The 16052-nt window shown below is 34.3% G+C and overlaps 1 protein-coding gene across 1 annotated transcript in view; it reads right to left on the bottom strand.

Annotated features, from left to right (window-relative positions):
* Nucleotides 1–1194: 1194 nt before the first annotated feature.
* Nucleotides 1195–16052, bottom strand: part of eif4g3b (eukaryotic translation initiation factor 4 gamma, 3b) — a 79810-nt gene continuing 64952 nt past the window's right edge. Inside the window, exons 21-32 of the mRNA XM_056448722.1 lie at nucleotides 15396–15492; nucleotides 15169–15286; nucleotides 13577–13791; nucleotides 13057–13175; nucleotides 12770–12942; nucleotides 9184–9309; nucleotides 9024–9105; nucleotides 8839–8937; nucleotides 5909–6055; nucleotides 5732–5813; nucleotides 3291–3437; nucleotides 1195–1825 (exon numbers count right to left, since the gene is read on the bottom strand). Of these exons, the coding sequence (XP_056304697.1) occupies nucleotides 1644–1825; nucleotides 3291–3437; nucleotides 5732–5813; nucleotides 5909–6055; nucleotides 8839–8937; nucleotides 9024–9105; nucleotides 9184–9309; nucleotides 12770–12942; nucleotides 13057–13175; nucleotides 13577–13791; nucleotides 15169–15286; nucleotides 15396–15492 (1587 nt within the window). The 3' untranslated portion in view covers nucleotides 1195–1643. The remainder of the gene's footprint in view (nucleotides 1826–3290; nucleotides 3438–5731; nucleotides 5814–5908; nucleotides 6056–8838; nucleotides 8938–9023; nucleotides 9106–9183; nucleotides 9310–12769; nucleotides 12943–13056; nucleotides 13176–13576; nucleotides 13792–15168; nucleotides 15287–15395; nucleotides 15493–16052) is intronic.

Genomic DNA, 16052 nt, shown 5'->3' with positions numbered 1-16052 from the left:
ATCATGTACACAACATTCTCTGGACTTGCAGCATCACAGACACCAGTATTTTAACAGTTTATAAAAAAATTCATCACTTTCTGGCTATCTGATATTAGACTATATATAGCGATCGTGAATTTCGAAAGTTTTACATTGCTTTGTAAACATTTCTTTTTACCTTTTGTTGAGTCTCCCCATACAGCTTGATATGGCGCTTGGACCCGTAAACCACATCACGTGATGTCACACTTAACAAGTGGAAAGACTGAATGAAGCTGAATTAGCTTTGTCAAAATAAAAAATTACCTACATTTATTATTATTTTTTTTACATTAATAGTTATTTAGTAATCTATTTTCATTCAGCCAGTGTGTCTATTTTATTATTTTAACAAATGCAAAAATATTTCATTTTAAATGTTTAAGTTACCAACTCTCAACTTTTTGAAGTTGGCATGAAACCAAAGTTAAAATTCCTCTTTTCCCCCCATATTGTGACGTACATCCAATTGAAACAGCCCTGAAATTAGGAACAAATGTAAGATGGTGAATGATTTAATCCTTTTTGGAACCATTTGGATCACTGGAAAATGACCATTGATAACAAATTGGATGAAGATTGATGAACGGACAAAGACGGCAAAAATGAGACCCACACTGATAGTCCCACCCTAAAGGCATTCCATTTGACCAGAAGTAAAGATAAGATGTTTCAAGGGGGGAAAAAGGTTACGGTAATTGATTAAAGATTATGTGGACAATGAAATGCCACAGACACATCGTTTATACCGACTTTAAGACTCATAACCCTCACTAACAAACCCGTAGTAAATGCACACATCATCACCACAGTTGTGTATTTTTATGAATCTTTTTTGTCTTTCATTTATTTACAAGCTTTAAATTTGCTCTATCAGTATGAAGAATAACAAGCACTTTAGGTTCAGCAACATCTCCTTAGTGTTTTTGTACACGTCCCCGTCTGCTCGTTCTGAGCTCTCATCTCATGTGATCCCAGCAGTCCCCTGAATGCATAGTTCCTGCCGGATTAAATGTTTCACAAAGAACAAGCTAAAGCAGAGGAACATTTGGTATGGTTATTGAGAGAATAACCTTAAACATGTACTAAACACTTTAGTACCGATGTCCTAAACGCAGCCCATATCACGTCTGTGCTCAACCCCGATAAAACCTCTCTCCACAATTGGAAAAATCACTCGAGTTGTATTTTAATAATTGTTATTGTCATTATATTAATAATAAAATTATGAACTTTATTTCTCTACCCACCGATCGCTGTGAATGCTAAATAGCCTTTTTGTGTATGCGGTTCTTAAAAAAAATAAATTAACGAGTCTGAGCTTACGTTTTGTTTCACTGTTGCATGTTTGTATTATTAAAGTTCTCTTAAAAAGTAACAAAAGAAAAAAATAAAAAACTTAAATGCAACATTTCTATAAATAATACATTTTTGTTTAGTGCTCAAGCAATTTGTAAGTTGTCGTCGGGTCGCTGCATGTCAGTGAACCGTACCATTCGAAATCCATCCTGATGCATAATGTGTTGCTTGTTATGTTACATTTTAATTTGATGCAATTATTGTTTCATCGACTATTGTCTTTTCAGCACTTGTTGACCAATGTGTCCCCGTTTGTCCTGTCGTCAATTGTCCTCGGACTCTTCCTCAGCCTCGCGCAGCCACGTGAAGAAGGCCGTGACGGACTTCAGGGCAACACCTTTGCCTTGCTGTTCAGCGGGGTCTTTACTGACCTCCCATTTATAGAAAGCGTCTTCAGAGATCACGTCCTCATCATACAAACAGTCAAAAAACATCCGGAGCAAATCTGTGAAAAAAGGTACAGAAATTAACTACTGAGTTTTAGCCCATGGTCATTATAAACATTAAAAAACAGAATGATATTAATATTGATAAAGTATGTATTTTATGATATACTTTAATATATTTAGTTAGTTTTTATAAAATAAACTATTGATTTTTAGCCCTTGGCCATTCTAAGCATTAAAAACAAAATAAACAATTTAAAATAAAAATTATAATTTAAAAAAATGCATTTTATTATCCGCTTTAAGTGTGACATCACACGAAGTGGCTTCTGGATCCAAGCGTTCAATGAAACTGTAAAGGAGACTCAACAAATGGTAATAATAAATGTTTACAAAGTGATGTAATACTTTCGAAAATCACGATCACTATATATATATATAATATTTGAACAATCACTTTTTGGCCAACGGATATTAGCCATATATATATATATATATATATATATATATATATATATATATATATATATATATATATATATATATATATATATATATATATATATATATATATATATATATATATATATATATATATATATATATATATATCCATGGCTAATATCCGTTGGCCAAAAAGTGATTGTTCAAATATTGGTGTCTGTGATGCAGAAAGTCCAGAGACATAATAAAGTCCACATAATGTGTGATATGACTAAAAAGTGGTCATAAACAAATATTTTCCCAATTCAAATGAGTAGCGACTTGACTTAGATACAGTATTCCATCCGTCATCACTTAACAAGCGGATATACTTTAGTTTTTTAAAAAATTGATTTTTAGCCCTTGTACATTATAAACATTAATAATAAAATAGACAAATAAAAAATATTAATATTGATAAAGTTTGTATTTTATTATATACTTTAGTTTTTTATATATATTTATTTAGTTTTTATGAAATAAACTACTGATTTGTAGCCCTTGCCCAACATAAACATTAAAAATAAAATTAACAAAATAATAAAATAATATAAAGCATGAATTTTATTATATACTTTAGTTTTTTAAATGACTATATTTTAGTTTTTATACAACTATGGAAAAATTAAGAGACTACAAGTTTTTCTGTATTTATTAGATTTAAAAGCATGGGTTAATATTTGTCTGAGATAAATATTAAATAAAGGGAGTCTGATAACCTATCTTATAAATATTACAAGTTAAAACAGTATTGTGTCATCTAAAAATAAATAAACATGTCTGATTATATGGCATCTTTTTATTTCACGAATTCTAAATGACTCGAATAAAAATATAAAGATTTAATTTGGATGAAATGTCATCATTAGTTTACAGTATTAAAAAAACATGTTTTACCCAAACACATAACTATAAATCATAAATGCAGAGAAACTTGAATAGTCCATTAATTTTTTCCCATAGCTGCATGTGCACGAGTTCATAACAAAAATTGTTGAATCTATTGTGAGTTGAAGTAGAAATGTGACAGGTTTCACTCACTAGCAGGCTGGTCCAGTTTTACTATCAATGCTTGAAGTGCGTAAAGTGCTTGCAACTGTCTCTCTGTGTCTGAGTTAAGGTACTTGTGTAATACAGGCAATCTCGTCTGGATTATGGACAAGTCCACTTTACACGAGGAGCCCTCGGCTGTAGAAAAAACACAAAAGATTACAGAATTTGTTTTTTGAAAGTTTCACATAAAAAGCAAACATAAGGTGGTACAAACTTTCCTATCAAATGAAAGGTGCAGTGTTAAAATGTGATGAACCATCTATACTTAGATTATTACAAACAAAGGTTGTAGCATGAAAGGAAATCTAACTAGGCAATTATTGCTCCATTTTAGATTTGAACCAAAATAAATTAAAATATTGGTCAAAGACAAAATTCTCTTTTCAGTCCACATCAAAAGTGGTTGAAGCATATTACTTAATTGCATGTAAAATGTGCTTCGATCGTTTTAAACAGCTTTTGTGAAATTCATTTTTTAGCTAAAAATTAAACAGCATATTTATTCTGACCTGGACATTTTATTAAACTATAAAATCAGCATTTTATAAAATATATAGACCATTTAGAGGGATGTAAACAAAAACAATTGTCCCAACATATTTCCTGTTTTATATTCTTAATTTCTATAGTTTCCGAGAATCCAAAAAGAGCCACATAATGATAAACAATGTTATAATAGCTGTTTTAACAATAAGTTGTGACTGAACTGTCTCTTGTTACTGTTATGAAATAGTTTGATAACAAACAGAAATGTTCATGGGCTAATGAGATCACCACATTGAAATGGCCTATATACATTTATGTTTAATATTAAATTTATATTTTGAGTTCATATACATTATTTTGTCATTACCTTTCATTTAGCCTAATATGGAAGGAAAATATAACATTAAAGATTTCAAAAACTCATTTGAGTTCAAGTTACTAGTGCACTGTTTACAGCAGGGGTCTCAAGCTCAAATTGGTAGGGGGCCATATCAGTGACTAGGAGGGCCGTTTTAACATTCTAGCAAACAAAAAAAAGTGGAAACCTGATGCAATTGATGCACTCAGATATTCTTCCCCCGAGTATCAAAGCTCCTTTTTGTTTCTTGTTGTACATATTAAAGGGGTAGTTTAAATTGCTATGAAAATACTACAATTTAATAATAATAATAATAATAATAATAATAATAATAATAATGTCCCAATCAATTTATGCTTAACCAATGTTTAACAAATAGCACAAGACAGCAAAAAATCAGTTAGGGTAACTTTGTTGACTTTACAGGCAATTGTTCTCAGTATAATTTTTTTTTTTGTAAAACTACAACAAAGAGGGGGAAATTATGTATATAGTCACACTGACTTTAACATGTTCAATTCAGTCAGCAGTAACATTTTACTAATGCACATTTTTTATATAAATCTTAATATGCATATGAGCAAAATCTATCAAATGAGACAATTTGAATCGAATATTAGCAAAATGTTCATATTTACACCACCAGCATAACGTGTAAGCCACGAAGAAGTGTTTGTATAACAAGTGGTATATACAGGTGGTATAAAACTGATAATAATCAAATGACCCTTGAATATTTATAAAAATAGAGCTTTAGTTGAAATAGAGCACTTCTGGACATTTATTTTAACGTTTAAATCAGCCCCAGAATAATCTGCATGTGGATTACTCTCAACCGCACACTGAGAGAAACCAAAAGTAACCCGAACATATAGTACAGTACTTTAAATGTCCAGTAGGTGGGGTCAAAACCACAAGTGGCTATATGCGACTGCACAACAATGATCGTGAAAAAAAATAAAATAAAAAAAATTCACAATCAGTTGCGGGCCGGAGGGAGGAGGGGGGGCCACAAATGGTCCCACGGGCTGGCAGTTTGAGACCCCTGGTTTACAGAAAACCCCTGATCTAATGTCTCATTATTAAGTAAATTGTTGTAATCTTTATATATCTATATAGTTTTTTTAAATTAAATATGACCTGACCTATTTTTTTTTTTGTTTGTTTAAATCTGAGACTTACAGTTAGCATGATCAGTTGCACATATTGGGCTCAATGCTAAATATTCATTAAAAATCCTTGAAAACCATATTTTCCAATGTATTGGACAAAATGCCACCAAAAGCCAACAAATTGGGACAATATTAAAATTCACTTGTGCAGATTAAGAGCAATAATTCAAGAAATGATGACAAGAAAAACAGGTAGCTGAAGTACCCTGAATTAAAATGATGACTCTCTTTTTAATCTTGTCTTTCTCAAAGCAATTCACCTATTCATCACATTTGATTTACTAACATACTAATAGTGAATAGGAAAGGCAGAAGAGATAAACTCACAAACAGAAACGGATACTGCTGAGCTCAAGCACTGCTACCCAAACACACCTCTCTGTTATTATGTACAACAATATAGAGGCACTTACTTTTTACTGCTGCTTTACACACAGCAGTCATTAAAGCTCTGACGAAAGGAGCTGAACCCATTTCTGATTCATCTAGATTGGCCTGTAAGAAATGACCACCCGTAAAGTAAAATAACCACAATCAATCTTACAACCATTAATCAATCTTCAGTAAAATGAGCTGGACATAAAATCTACCTCAACCCAGTCGAAGATTTGTTCATCACCAACCATGTCCTCAAGTAATAGCTTTTCAAGTTGCTTGTTCAGTTCCTCAGGCGAGAGTGTTCTCTTAGAGACAGCCTCGGTCGGGTTTGAGCCATCAGACAGAGTGAACTCTAGTTTCTGTTAAGAGGACACATTATATATAAACACAGCCAGTTTACACATATTAGTCTAAAGGCCCTGACATACTTCAAGCTAAATTGTAAAAACAAGCTGTTGTGATTTAATTTAGAACAAAATTAGGCCAAAATGAACTCTTTGGTGTTCATTCCTGAAGCTCAAATAGCTGAACTAGCATTGGTCGGTTGTAATTAAGGTTTTAAATAGTATCAACTACTACTGATATCGAGTACAGCACTGATTGGCCATCACGTGCTTAACGGATAAGACTGTGATTGGCTTTGAAGTTCATTCTTCACCGCTGTTCACAAACACAGCACACGGACATTTGAGCTTGGAAAGTAACGTTTATCAGCTGATCCTTCTATGAGCAGAGATATGAGAGATCCACTGATAGAAGCAACATGGAAATGGACATTTTTAATATTTCAGTACCAACTTTTTTTACCGATTTCCATAGCCAGTGATTGGACAATCAGCAGGCAACCTGTTTACTAGTGGTGTAACAGATCACAAATCTCACAGTTCGGATCACATTCTAGTTTTCTAGTCACAGATTGGATCATTTTTCGGATCAGCCCAAAAGGGGAGGAGACTGATGTAATTTGCTTTCCATTTATCACAAAAACAGTACTGCAAGACACTTTTGGTTTTAGCAAACAGAAATTAGAAGCTGTAATTTTATTAAATATAAAATGAAGAAATAATCAGCTGAATAAAAATAAATCATAAATTATTCAGTACTGTGAAAAATTGACTGTTACTACTACTGTTGCTGATGACGCTAAATGTGTATATTTAGTATAAAATGTATATTTAAATGTATATTCAGTCTAAATTTCAATAAATTATTCAGTTATTCGCTCATAAATCTTCAAAAATGATCAATCTAGCAATGAAACGTGAAGAATTATTCAGTGGCATATTTTTGATGGCTGGTTGTCACCACCTATAATGCAATTGCTGCCTTCAACTTTCATTTTTGAGCACTGTTAAATTCAATTCATTTTTATTTCTATAGCGCTTTTACAATACAGATTGTGTCAAAGCAGCTTCACATAGCAGATTATAGTAGATTGAAACAGTGTCAGTCCTGTTTTCAGTGTTGAAGTTCAGTTTAGTTTAGTTCAGTTCAGTGTGGTTTAATATTCACTGCTGAGAGTTCAAACACTGAAGAGCAAATCCATCGATGCACAGCTCCACAAGTCCCGAACCATGCAAGCCAGTGGACAAATCCACATGACTGTGATCTGTACCATAAACATCAGTGGTTTTATCTACATTATAAAATGTTATCCCAATACATCCGTGTTATTTGACTCAAAAGACTTAAGACTGAATCTCTTAGGATTAATAAACATGCAAATCACCATCATTTATAATTTATGTTGGTTTATGAGTGTTGAGATCCCGATCTTTTACTGATTAACCGTGCAGCTTACACTGAATGCAGGCTAAACAAGTAGTGACAGAAAACACCTAAGAAACCCACCACATCCATACCTACCACAACTTCCTCCGTCATCATTATATTTTACAGGAAACCCTAAATGCTTTCATACATGTAATTTGAATGAAGCAAGAGGTGATCTCTCTGCAATCGTTACAAATTTAGCATGGTTTCCATGGCGGGGCGCCACGCCAAAATTCATCCCGCCACGGCTACATTACAGCTTCTCATTCAAAACATTTTATTTTTTAATAGCGGGTGATAATCGCACCATAACGTATTAAAGGGTAAGTGAATTATAACCGCGTGAACTTTCCTGTAACCGACCGTAGTAGTGCTGTGCGTCATTTCTTCAACCCTTTAAGTTACGTGCTGAGTGACTGACTGGCAGGTGCGTGATGCGTGAGGCCAGCTAATACGACGTAAAGCTGTTTCACTTTACTTCAGGACGCATTAATACTGCTCTGTAGGTCTATTGGAGATATTCATAAATATTCCTAGCAAATCTAATAAATGTTGGAGACATACTCGTTACATAAACGCACTAAATCACACTTCAGCAGCGTTTATTTGAGCGCAGATCTGCGCTCAGTGTTGCCAGATGATGCTGACTGTTTCTAGCCCAAAAGCTGTCGAGATCATAAGCATTTATACACTGTTCTAAGCATATGTATGCGAAGAACGGGGGCTATGGCATCTCTTTGGGAGATCAAACCGGGCTGGCGGGCACGTCATTGCAAAACCGGCCAAATTTTCACTACCCGGCTATGTCACTTTTTACCCCCCAAAAATAAATTCAAAACTGCCCAATCAGGCAACACTGTCTGCGCTTGAGCGCGCAAGAAGCTTTGCGCACGAGCAGAGGAAATCGGCGTGCAAGCAAAGAGATTTGCATGCTGTAGGCTATTACATGAATGCGATCTCAACTCGTATTACTGCGCTCACGACATTTGTCATTGAAATAACGCCACAGGTAGTAAGCAGATCTGTGTAAAAAGGCCTGCCGCCTTTTGTGTGCCGAACCGTGGGTTGTGATGCGTACGAATCACAGATCAACAGTGATCCGTTACACCGCTGCCATTCACAGGATGCTCATGTACTGTAATTGGCATGAGCCTCACTGCTCAATGTCTGATTGGCTGTCTATTGCCAAGCATCCAATGGCCACAAGCAAACACTGTTCCGTTTTACACTGAATAAAACTCAACACCACAATGTGGATTTAACAAAACTATCAAATAAAAGGTTTGAAACATTTTTTTTAGCCAGGGTAAAAAGAAGTAACAAGGGTTAGGCGCAGTGTGAAAGTGCATCAGGGTCTTGAGAAACTCACATGTTCTGTGATGAAGCTGTGCACATCCTCTGTTTCAGGTATAAAATCTGCCCAGCTTAACCCAGAATCCCTCCATAATGATCCCACTTTCTTATGGCTCTGCAACATACACAAACCATTCAATCGATTCTACCATATTTACAAATGGCAAAAAAAAAAGGATGGATTTCAGTGTTTCTGCTTACCATTTGTTTGCATAGAAGGTGCAATATTTCAGAAAATAATATCCCAGCTCTTCCCACAGGGAGTAATGGTTTGCTAAATTCACTGTGGAAACAAGCAAATTAAAGCAATTGCTCAATGAGTTCAGTCCGAATCCAACAACGCTGCTGGGTAAAAACTCACCTAAATAATTCTCTCATAGAGATTCCCCCCTCTCGAAGCACAGGGGTTACCAGCTCTGCAAGGTACAGCCATATATGGGGAATATCAATGGCCATATCATCTGCTAATTCAAGAGTTTCAGAAAACCTGTAGGGACAAAACAAACACACTGACTACGTTTACATGGACATCAGTAATCAAATTATTTGCTTAATCTAATTAAGAGAATAATAAGACTAAGGTGTTTACATGATTTGCTTTTTGAGTGTTACTTTCATGATCCCGTTTTACATGTTAAAGCAAATAATTTGATTAATGTCATTGCGACACCGAGCTATCCGCATTTCCTCTGGAGTTTCATGCAATTTCGGGTGTTTCATTTTTAATTTGTCGACTTTAACTGCAGTTTGGCACTTTCACTTTCATTCGCGAACATTTTATGCACGCCTTCCGTGACAAACGAGATATTGTATGCAACTTTGAACTGCTGGAAGAGTGTTGTTTTAATGGAAGTTCATACCACATGCTGAATGAAAGAAAAAAAACCATTTCACGATGCAGGTGACTGTGGTCTGCACTGACTGGGTAGGTGCAGAGTGTCAAACCCCATTGTGTCAAATAGCCGTCTGTGTGTGTGTGTGTGTGTGTGTGTGTGTGTGTGTGTGTGTGTGTGTGTGTGTGTGTGTGTGTGTGTGTGTGTGTGTGTGTGTGTGGACTATATTGTCGCAAAATGCAGCGAAAAGTACTACATGACGGTAATAATTCGATCAAGGTGTTTACATGCCTGTTCGATTATGACCTTAATCTGATTAAATAAATCAAAAATCGCTGTTTACATGGTAGACTCTTAATCGCATTAAAAACAAATTATTGGTGTCCATGTAAACGTAGTCATTGTTAGCATCGAACCTTTTCATTTTAAAGAAAGCATAAATCAAATTTTTGCGCTCAATTTTTAAATTTTTAATATAAATGTTAATTATAATTCTTTATTATTTCCACTGTTTATTATTCTAAAATTTTAGCCTTCAGATTAGTTTTAGTTTTGAGAATATTTTATTTTCCAGAGCATCACATATTTTAATATATTCTGAAAGATGCTATGGGTTAATATAAACATCGGTTTTCAGTAATCCGATTACATGGTCAGCTGAGACGCATTCTTATTTCAAACTGGCATTAACAGGTTCAAATGCGTCTTGTGACCACTTCTATTCGGATTTTGTTGAGATCCTTTTCTCTTATTTAGTCATGCTCTACATCACTTTTGCAGGTGTGCTCAGAGTGACACCCAAAGACTACCGAATGAACATGAAACCCATGTTTAACAGCTTATGAGAGAGCAGGAAAGCAAGCAAATGGCATCTGCAATTTTGGTACAACGCAGCAAAATATAATGCATTTTCTCACAACACATGCAATAACACGTGTATATATATATGTCATAATGTCAGTAGGTGAAGAGTAAGTGGTCTTTCTTGTGGTTATAACACGTTTGACCACAGTTGGTTTCTCAACTCAACTTTATAGACCCCGTTTACACCCCTTAATGGCATCATCCACTTGAGATCATATTTAAAAAATCATATGCAAATACCAAGTGTAAACAGATAATGCGACAATTGTCCATATTTATTTCATGGTTCCTTCATAGAATGCCAGTAGCAAGGCTGCTCGCTATGTTTTGGTGCGTTATGTCATTACTAACACAGAAATCATAGAAATCTATGACCTCCCTCACAGAAAAAGATCACCTAAAAGACTTCAAAATCTTTAAAAAAATGGTATAATTGACTTGAAAAATTGGATTTCTATAGGCATCACCAGGTAATTATTAATCATTATAAAAAAAACAAAAAAATAAAACCGACTTTGATTAGGCATTCTGAGAGACTTTTAGGATGATTTAACTGAGGGTGTCATTTCTAAATCATATAAAAGCCTTAAAGAACAACATCTCATTCCACAGAAGGGGGAAAACAAAAGTCATTTTCCAATATTGTAAATTTATTTATAGCAGGTAAATGGGTGAATCTGTCTTTATCGATACAGTAAACAATATATTATCCATGTTATGGAAAGCAGTGCTACCCACAGGTTTGAAATATACTTGTGCAAGCCGGATTGAAACACCATTTATCCACATCACATAAATAGTTACACTATCACATAAATATAAACTATATGGAATTTCATTTTTAACAATAATTTTATTTATTATAACACTGTTATTATACACTGTTTCTTTTCAATGGGTTAAAGTAAATAAAAAAAACTATTAAAATAAAAGAATTCCACTATTTCGATTACTTTTAAACTATTCAGGAGCCATGTGCACCCACTGACAGGTCAACTCTGCTTCTTTCCCTCTTTCAAGTTCAAAGCAAACTTGAATGCCAAATATACAGCATATGAGAAATAAATGACAGAAAAGGAAATAAAAACAGACAATATCTCTAAGAATTATAATAATTACAAGATTAAAGTGTGTAGATTATTTAAATAAGGCAAATGCGTTGATTAACCATTAATAATGGTGTTCATATATTTTGCAGTGACAGCTTTTAAGAAAGCAAAAGCAGAACCCCAGACATTTTAGGAGAATTAGAAAGTCCCCAAAAAGACTTTCTAAGACTTCTAAAAAGACTTAAATGGCCATTTTTAAAAAAGGCACGTCTCTGTAGGTCTGCAAGAGGGTAAAAAAGAGAAAATGTTCCCCTACTTAATCGATCGTGGATGTTTGGTTATGTTGAGCAGATATAAAAAAAATAAAATAAAAAAATGGGTCACTGAATATACTCGGGCTGTCGTTAATATAGCCAATAAAGTCTATGTGTGGGAAGCACTGGAAAGATTGCAATAGAAAAATGTCTTTATTAAATAACGAACTAGCTGATTTTTATATGTAAGAATATTACAGCCATATTCTGTAATGATATCCAGTAGAACAAATGTATTGTCTTTTGAAACTGAGAAGATATTGCGACTCTTTCAGTGCATAACTCATTAGGAGACTGAGAAGGTACAATAAACACTTTCAGATTTGGAATTGGATTAATATCTCAGTTTTCTCCTCTCTCAATGCTGAATTAATAATGGTTGCTGAGTTGACCTTGTGTTCAATACATTATTTTAGTATTGTTTAGATAGTCTAATGTGTCATGAGACCATAGTGTTCACTATTGCCCTGATGAAGGCAATTGTTTGCCAAAACAGCAAAGTTTTAAGCCAGTCAATAAAGGGTTTTTTTAATTTATATTTTTTTTCACATTTTTCAAGTGCCTTGGTCTGATTTTTGCTGTTTTTTCTGATGAATCCCTTACCCAAAGAGCACAAACACATAATTTAAGCTACCCCTGAGTACTTTTTGTTTGATTTTGGATTAATATCTCAATTCATCCCTCCCAACTACAAATGCAGTATTTTTGTTTTTTAAGAAACAACTGAATGGCAGAGAACATGTTTTGCTCTCGGTTTTGTCTTTGGTACCATGTTGTAACTAAATATCTAAATAAATCTGCTGTAACTAAATATCTACTAAAATAAAATGTAGAATCTGTTAACTTCTGCATTTTGCGTGAGTCTATGTATGTTTAGCAAGTTTTACCCTTTAAAGAACTGAAGTTTGAGGAGGACTCCAGCCTGCAGGAGCTGGAAGAGCAGCTGACCCATATGGTCTCGCGTGATCTGACTCCTCTCCAGCGTGGACTCCACACCTACCCGCACAAACACATAGAGCATGGCAGGCTGCTCTAGTTCCTCAACACACTGCAAAGCTTCCTGCACCACAAACACACCCAATGATCAGAAACACCCTAATTAAGGTTTTATGAAGCAATAGTATTTTTGGTGTTTAAAAAAAAAAAAAAAAAAAAAAAAAACATGAATCCAAACCTTGTAATCATTAATGTGCAAAAACTCATCAATAATAGACTTGGACCGCCTCTCCATCTCCTCTTCTGATAATGCAGGCTTATCTGGAGAGGGTCCTGAGAGTGCTTCAAGTTTAACATCTGAAATCAGAGACAGACTTTAATTTAGGATTTAATCTCGAAAGTGTAGTTAATCCAAAATAATTAATATAAATTTACTGGTTTCAAATCTTTTCAAAACACTTTTAAATAACGTTTAAACAACGTTTTTCGAAATATCTTGTAATCTATGTGTTCGACACAAGTGAGGAATTTAAACAAGTCTGGAACATGTTGAAGGCATGATTTTATGAACATGAAAGTGAAGTTAAACATCTCCCATGGCCTGCACAGTCACCCGAGGTAAATATTATTGAGCAACTTTGGGGTGTTTTAGCAGAACGAGTCAGGAAACGTTTTACAAAGTTCCAATTTTTTAAATGTAAACAATCTCTTTAAATGTAAATTAGAGCTGTCATTATGATGGAGACTGTGTGGCTCACCAGACTCTCTGGATTGGCTGTTCTCCAGTCTGCTCTTGTCTGCAGTGCTGATGGGCAGCTTGGGTGTATCTGAAGCATTGGAGTCTCTCCGGGACACTTCCTGGACCAGCTCTTCGGGGGTCTCTTTATTGCTGCTGCTCAATAAAATAGGCCCCGTCCGAGCAGGACCCGCACTCAATGGCTTGTCATTGCGCTCCCGCCCTGAGCTTCCACGACTGAGATATTTACAAACACACACACACACACACACACACACACACACACACACACACACAAAAATACTTTCATGAACCTCTAAAATACAAAAGATGTTTCCTTCAATTCAAATTAAACAATTAATCTATTAAATAAATTTAAATAAAGTAAAAGATTCATTTATAGTGCACAGCATAAATGAGTACAGCAAATTTTGAAAATAAATATTTGTATCCATTAAGTGGATACAAGTAATATAATTTGGTGCATTTAAACAAATCCTATTTATTAAACAGATATTTATTAAAATAATTTGTCAACAAACACTTTTAGAAAGATAATACATTTTAATTCATGAGAAATATTGCAAAAGCAAAAATTCAAACTCTTTTTAAAAATTTTTATTGAATATTTTTATTGAAAATTTTCCCCAACATATAAATTTGGGCTACAAATTTTTGGACCATTATCGTAAATTTAGTTAGATTAGTTCCAGTACTAACTTATCTAATATCTATGTTGAATTTCCAAGACTTGCAGAAAAACAGGTCACTGTTGTTTTTTTGACTCGTATTAAAATAGTTTTAGCTTCAATGTCTTCTGCGGGACTTTTATAGTCACTTTGATAACAACAATGGCTAATTTATTTTAGATTTTGACAAAAAAAAACGTGATTGCATGGCTGCGAATTGCTCCCTCTCCCATATTTGAAACCTTAATAGTACTTTCACAGACTTTACATTTAGTTTTTCATTCATCAACCTTTTAACACCCAGACTTTAAGGTGGTTATTTGACCACAAAACACCTAAAATAGTTAGCCTTAATTAAAAGGTACAATCGGGTGAATTACTTATGTACTGGTTTGACTTAAGTGACTGCCAGCTATTGAGTGTGAAAGTAAAAAAAAATTAAGCTGAAAAACAGCTTAACAAGAGCCCATATCAACAGTCATGAAACAATGCAATAAAAATGGTATATAAAAAAAATATATATATTATGATAAATGGGGACTAAAATTTAATGTGACAAACAAAAATCCCTGATATCTATAAATAAATATCTGCAATAACACCTTTAAAATTCCATGATATTCCAGAAATGTCAAGACCCGCGAGAATCCTATAAAATTAATGCATTATACTATCTATTATTTAAATTGTATTTCCATATTTTCTTAAGATTTCAATAACCACATGCTATATTTATACTATATTATTACAACAAAATTATAACAATAAAAAAGCAGCACAGAGTGAAGACCTGTTCACAGATGACATGTTCTTCATTCAGACGTACATCTGACACACATTCAAAAATGCTGATAACCACCACAGAATAATAATTTAAGAATAATTTTCCCTTTCACAATTTTGGTATTTTACATTTGCACCGTACCTGCCGAGAACTCTCCTGGCATCAAAATCTGGGGATGTGGAGGGTAAAGAAGAGGTCTGGAGTGCCGAGGGTTGCAGAGGAGAGTAACGATTCAAACTGGCACTAGGCCGAGTCGCATCTAAAAGAATTGAAGGTTGCGAGTCAGAAAAAAAAGGTTGCAATTAGTATATATATCCAGCATGAAGTAGAAAACAGCAGGAACTGACAGAACATCAGTCTTACTTTACCTGATTCGCTGGCTTTTGCTCCAGCTCCTCCACTGCTGCCCTTCATCCAGTTTACCTGAGCTCTCGGCCCCAGCTGAATCTTCTCATCTATCGCTGGCTGAATAAGACACACACAGACAAAGCAAACCAGTTTCATCAGAATCAAGTTACAGTTTCTCATGCATTCATATAGAACAGTTCTTAACCTTGGCGCTGAACACTTTGTATATCCAGGGTTCCCGCTTTAAACCAAATGTCAAATTCCCTGACTTCTTCTGAATAAAAAAAAAAAAAACTGTTTTCTGTATTTTGTTATACATGTTTTTTTCATATATTCATGCTTTTGAATTGTATTAAAGGGTCTTGATTTTGAAGAAAAAAGATGTGTAATTTTGTGTATATTGTGACAGCAAAACCACACAATAAATGCAATGAATCTTGCCACAAATTTCTTGAAAATCACCCTCAAAATCTGCCATTTTGTGGAGCAAAAATCATGTAATGTTGTGCAAAATCTAGGTGGGAAAGGTTGAGCACAGAGAAGACAAAAAAACAGCCCAAAAAATATTTTAACAGGTTCATCCTGGTAACTGCATTTGAGTGTCTGTTGCCAAGCAGGAGAAAAAAGAAAATGGCACTGAAAAGTAGCCTAACCATAAAAGCGGACAAAACATGTAA

This window comes from Danio aesculapii, chromosome 23 (genome assembly GCF_903798145.1).
Source record: "Danio aesculapii chromosome 23, fDanAes4.1, whole genome shotgun sequence".
NCBI classification, from domain to species: Eukaryota; Metazoa; Chordata; class Actinopteri; order Cypriniformes; family Danionidae; genus Danio; species Danio aesculapii.
This window is presented reverse-complemented; position numbering and strand designations above follow the sequence as displayed.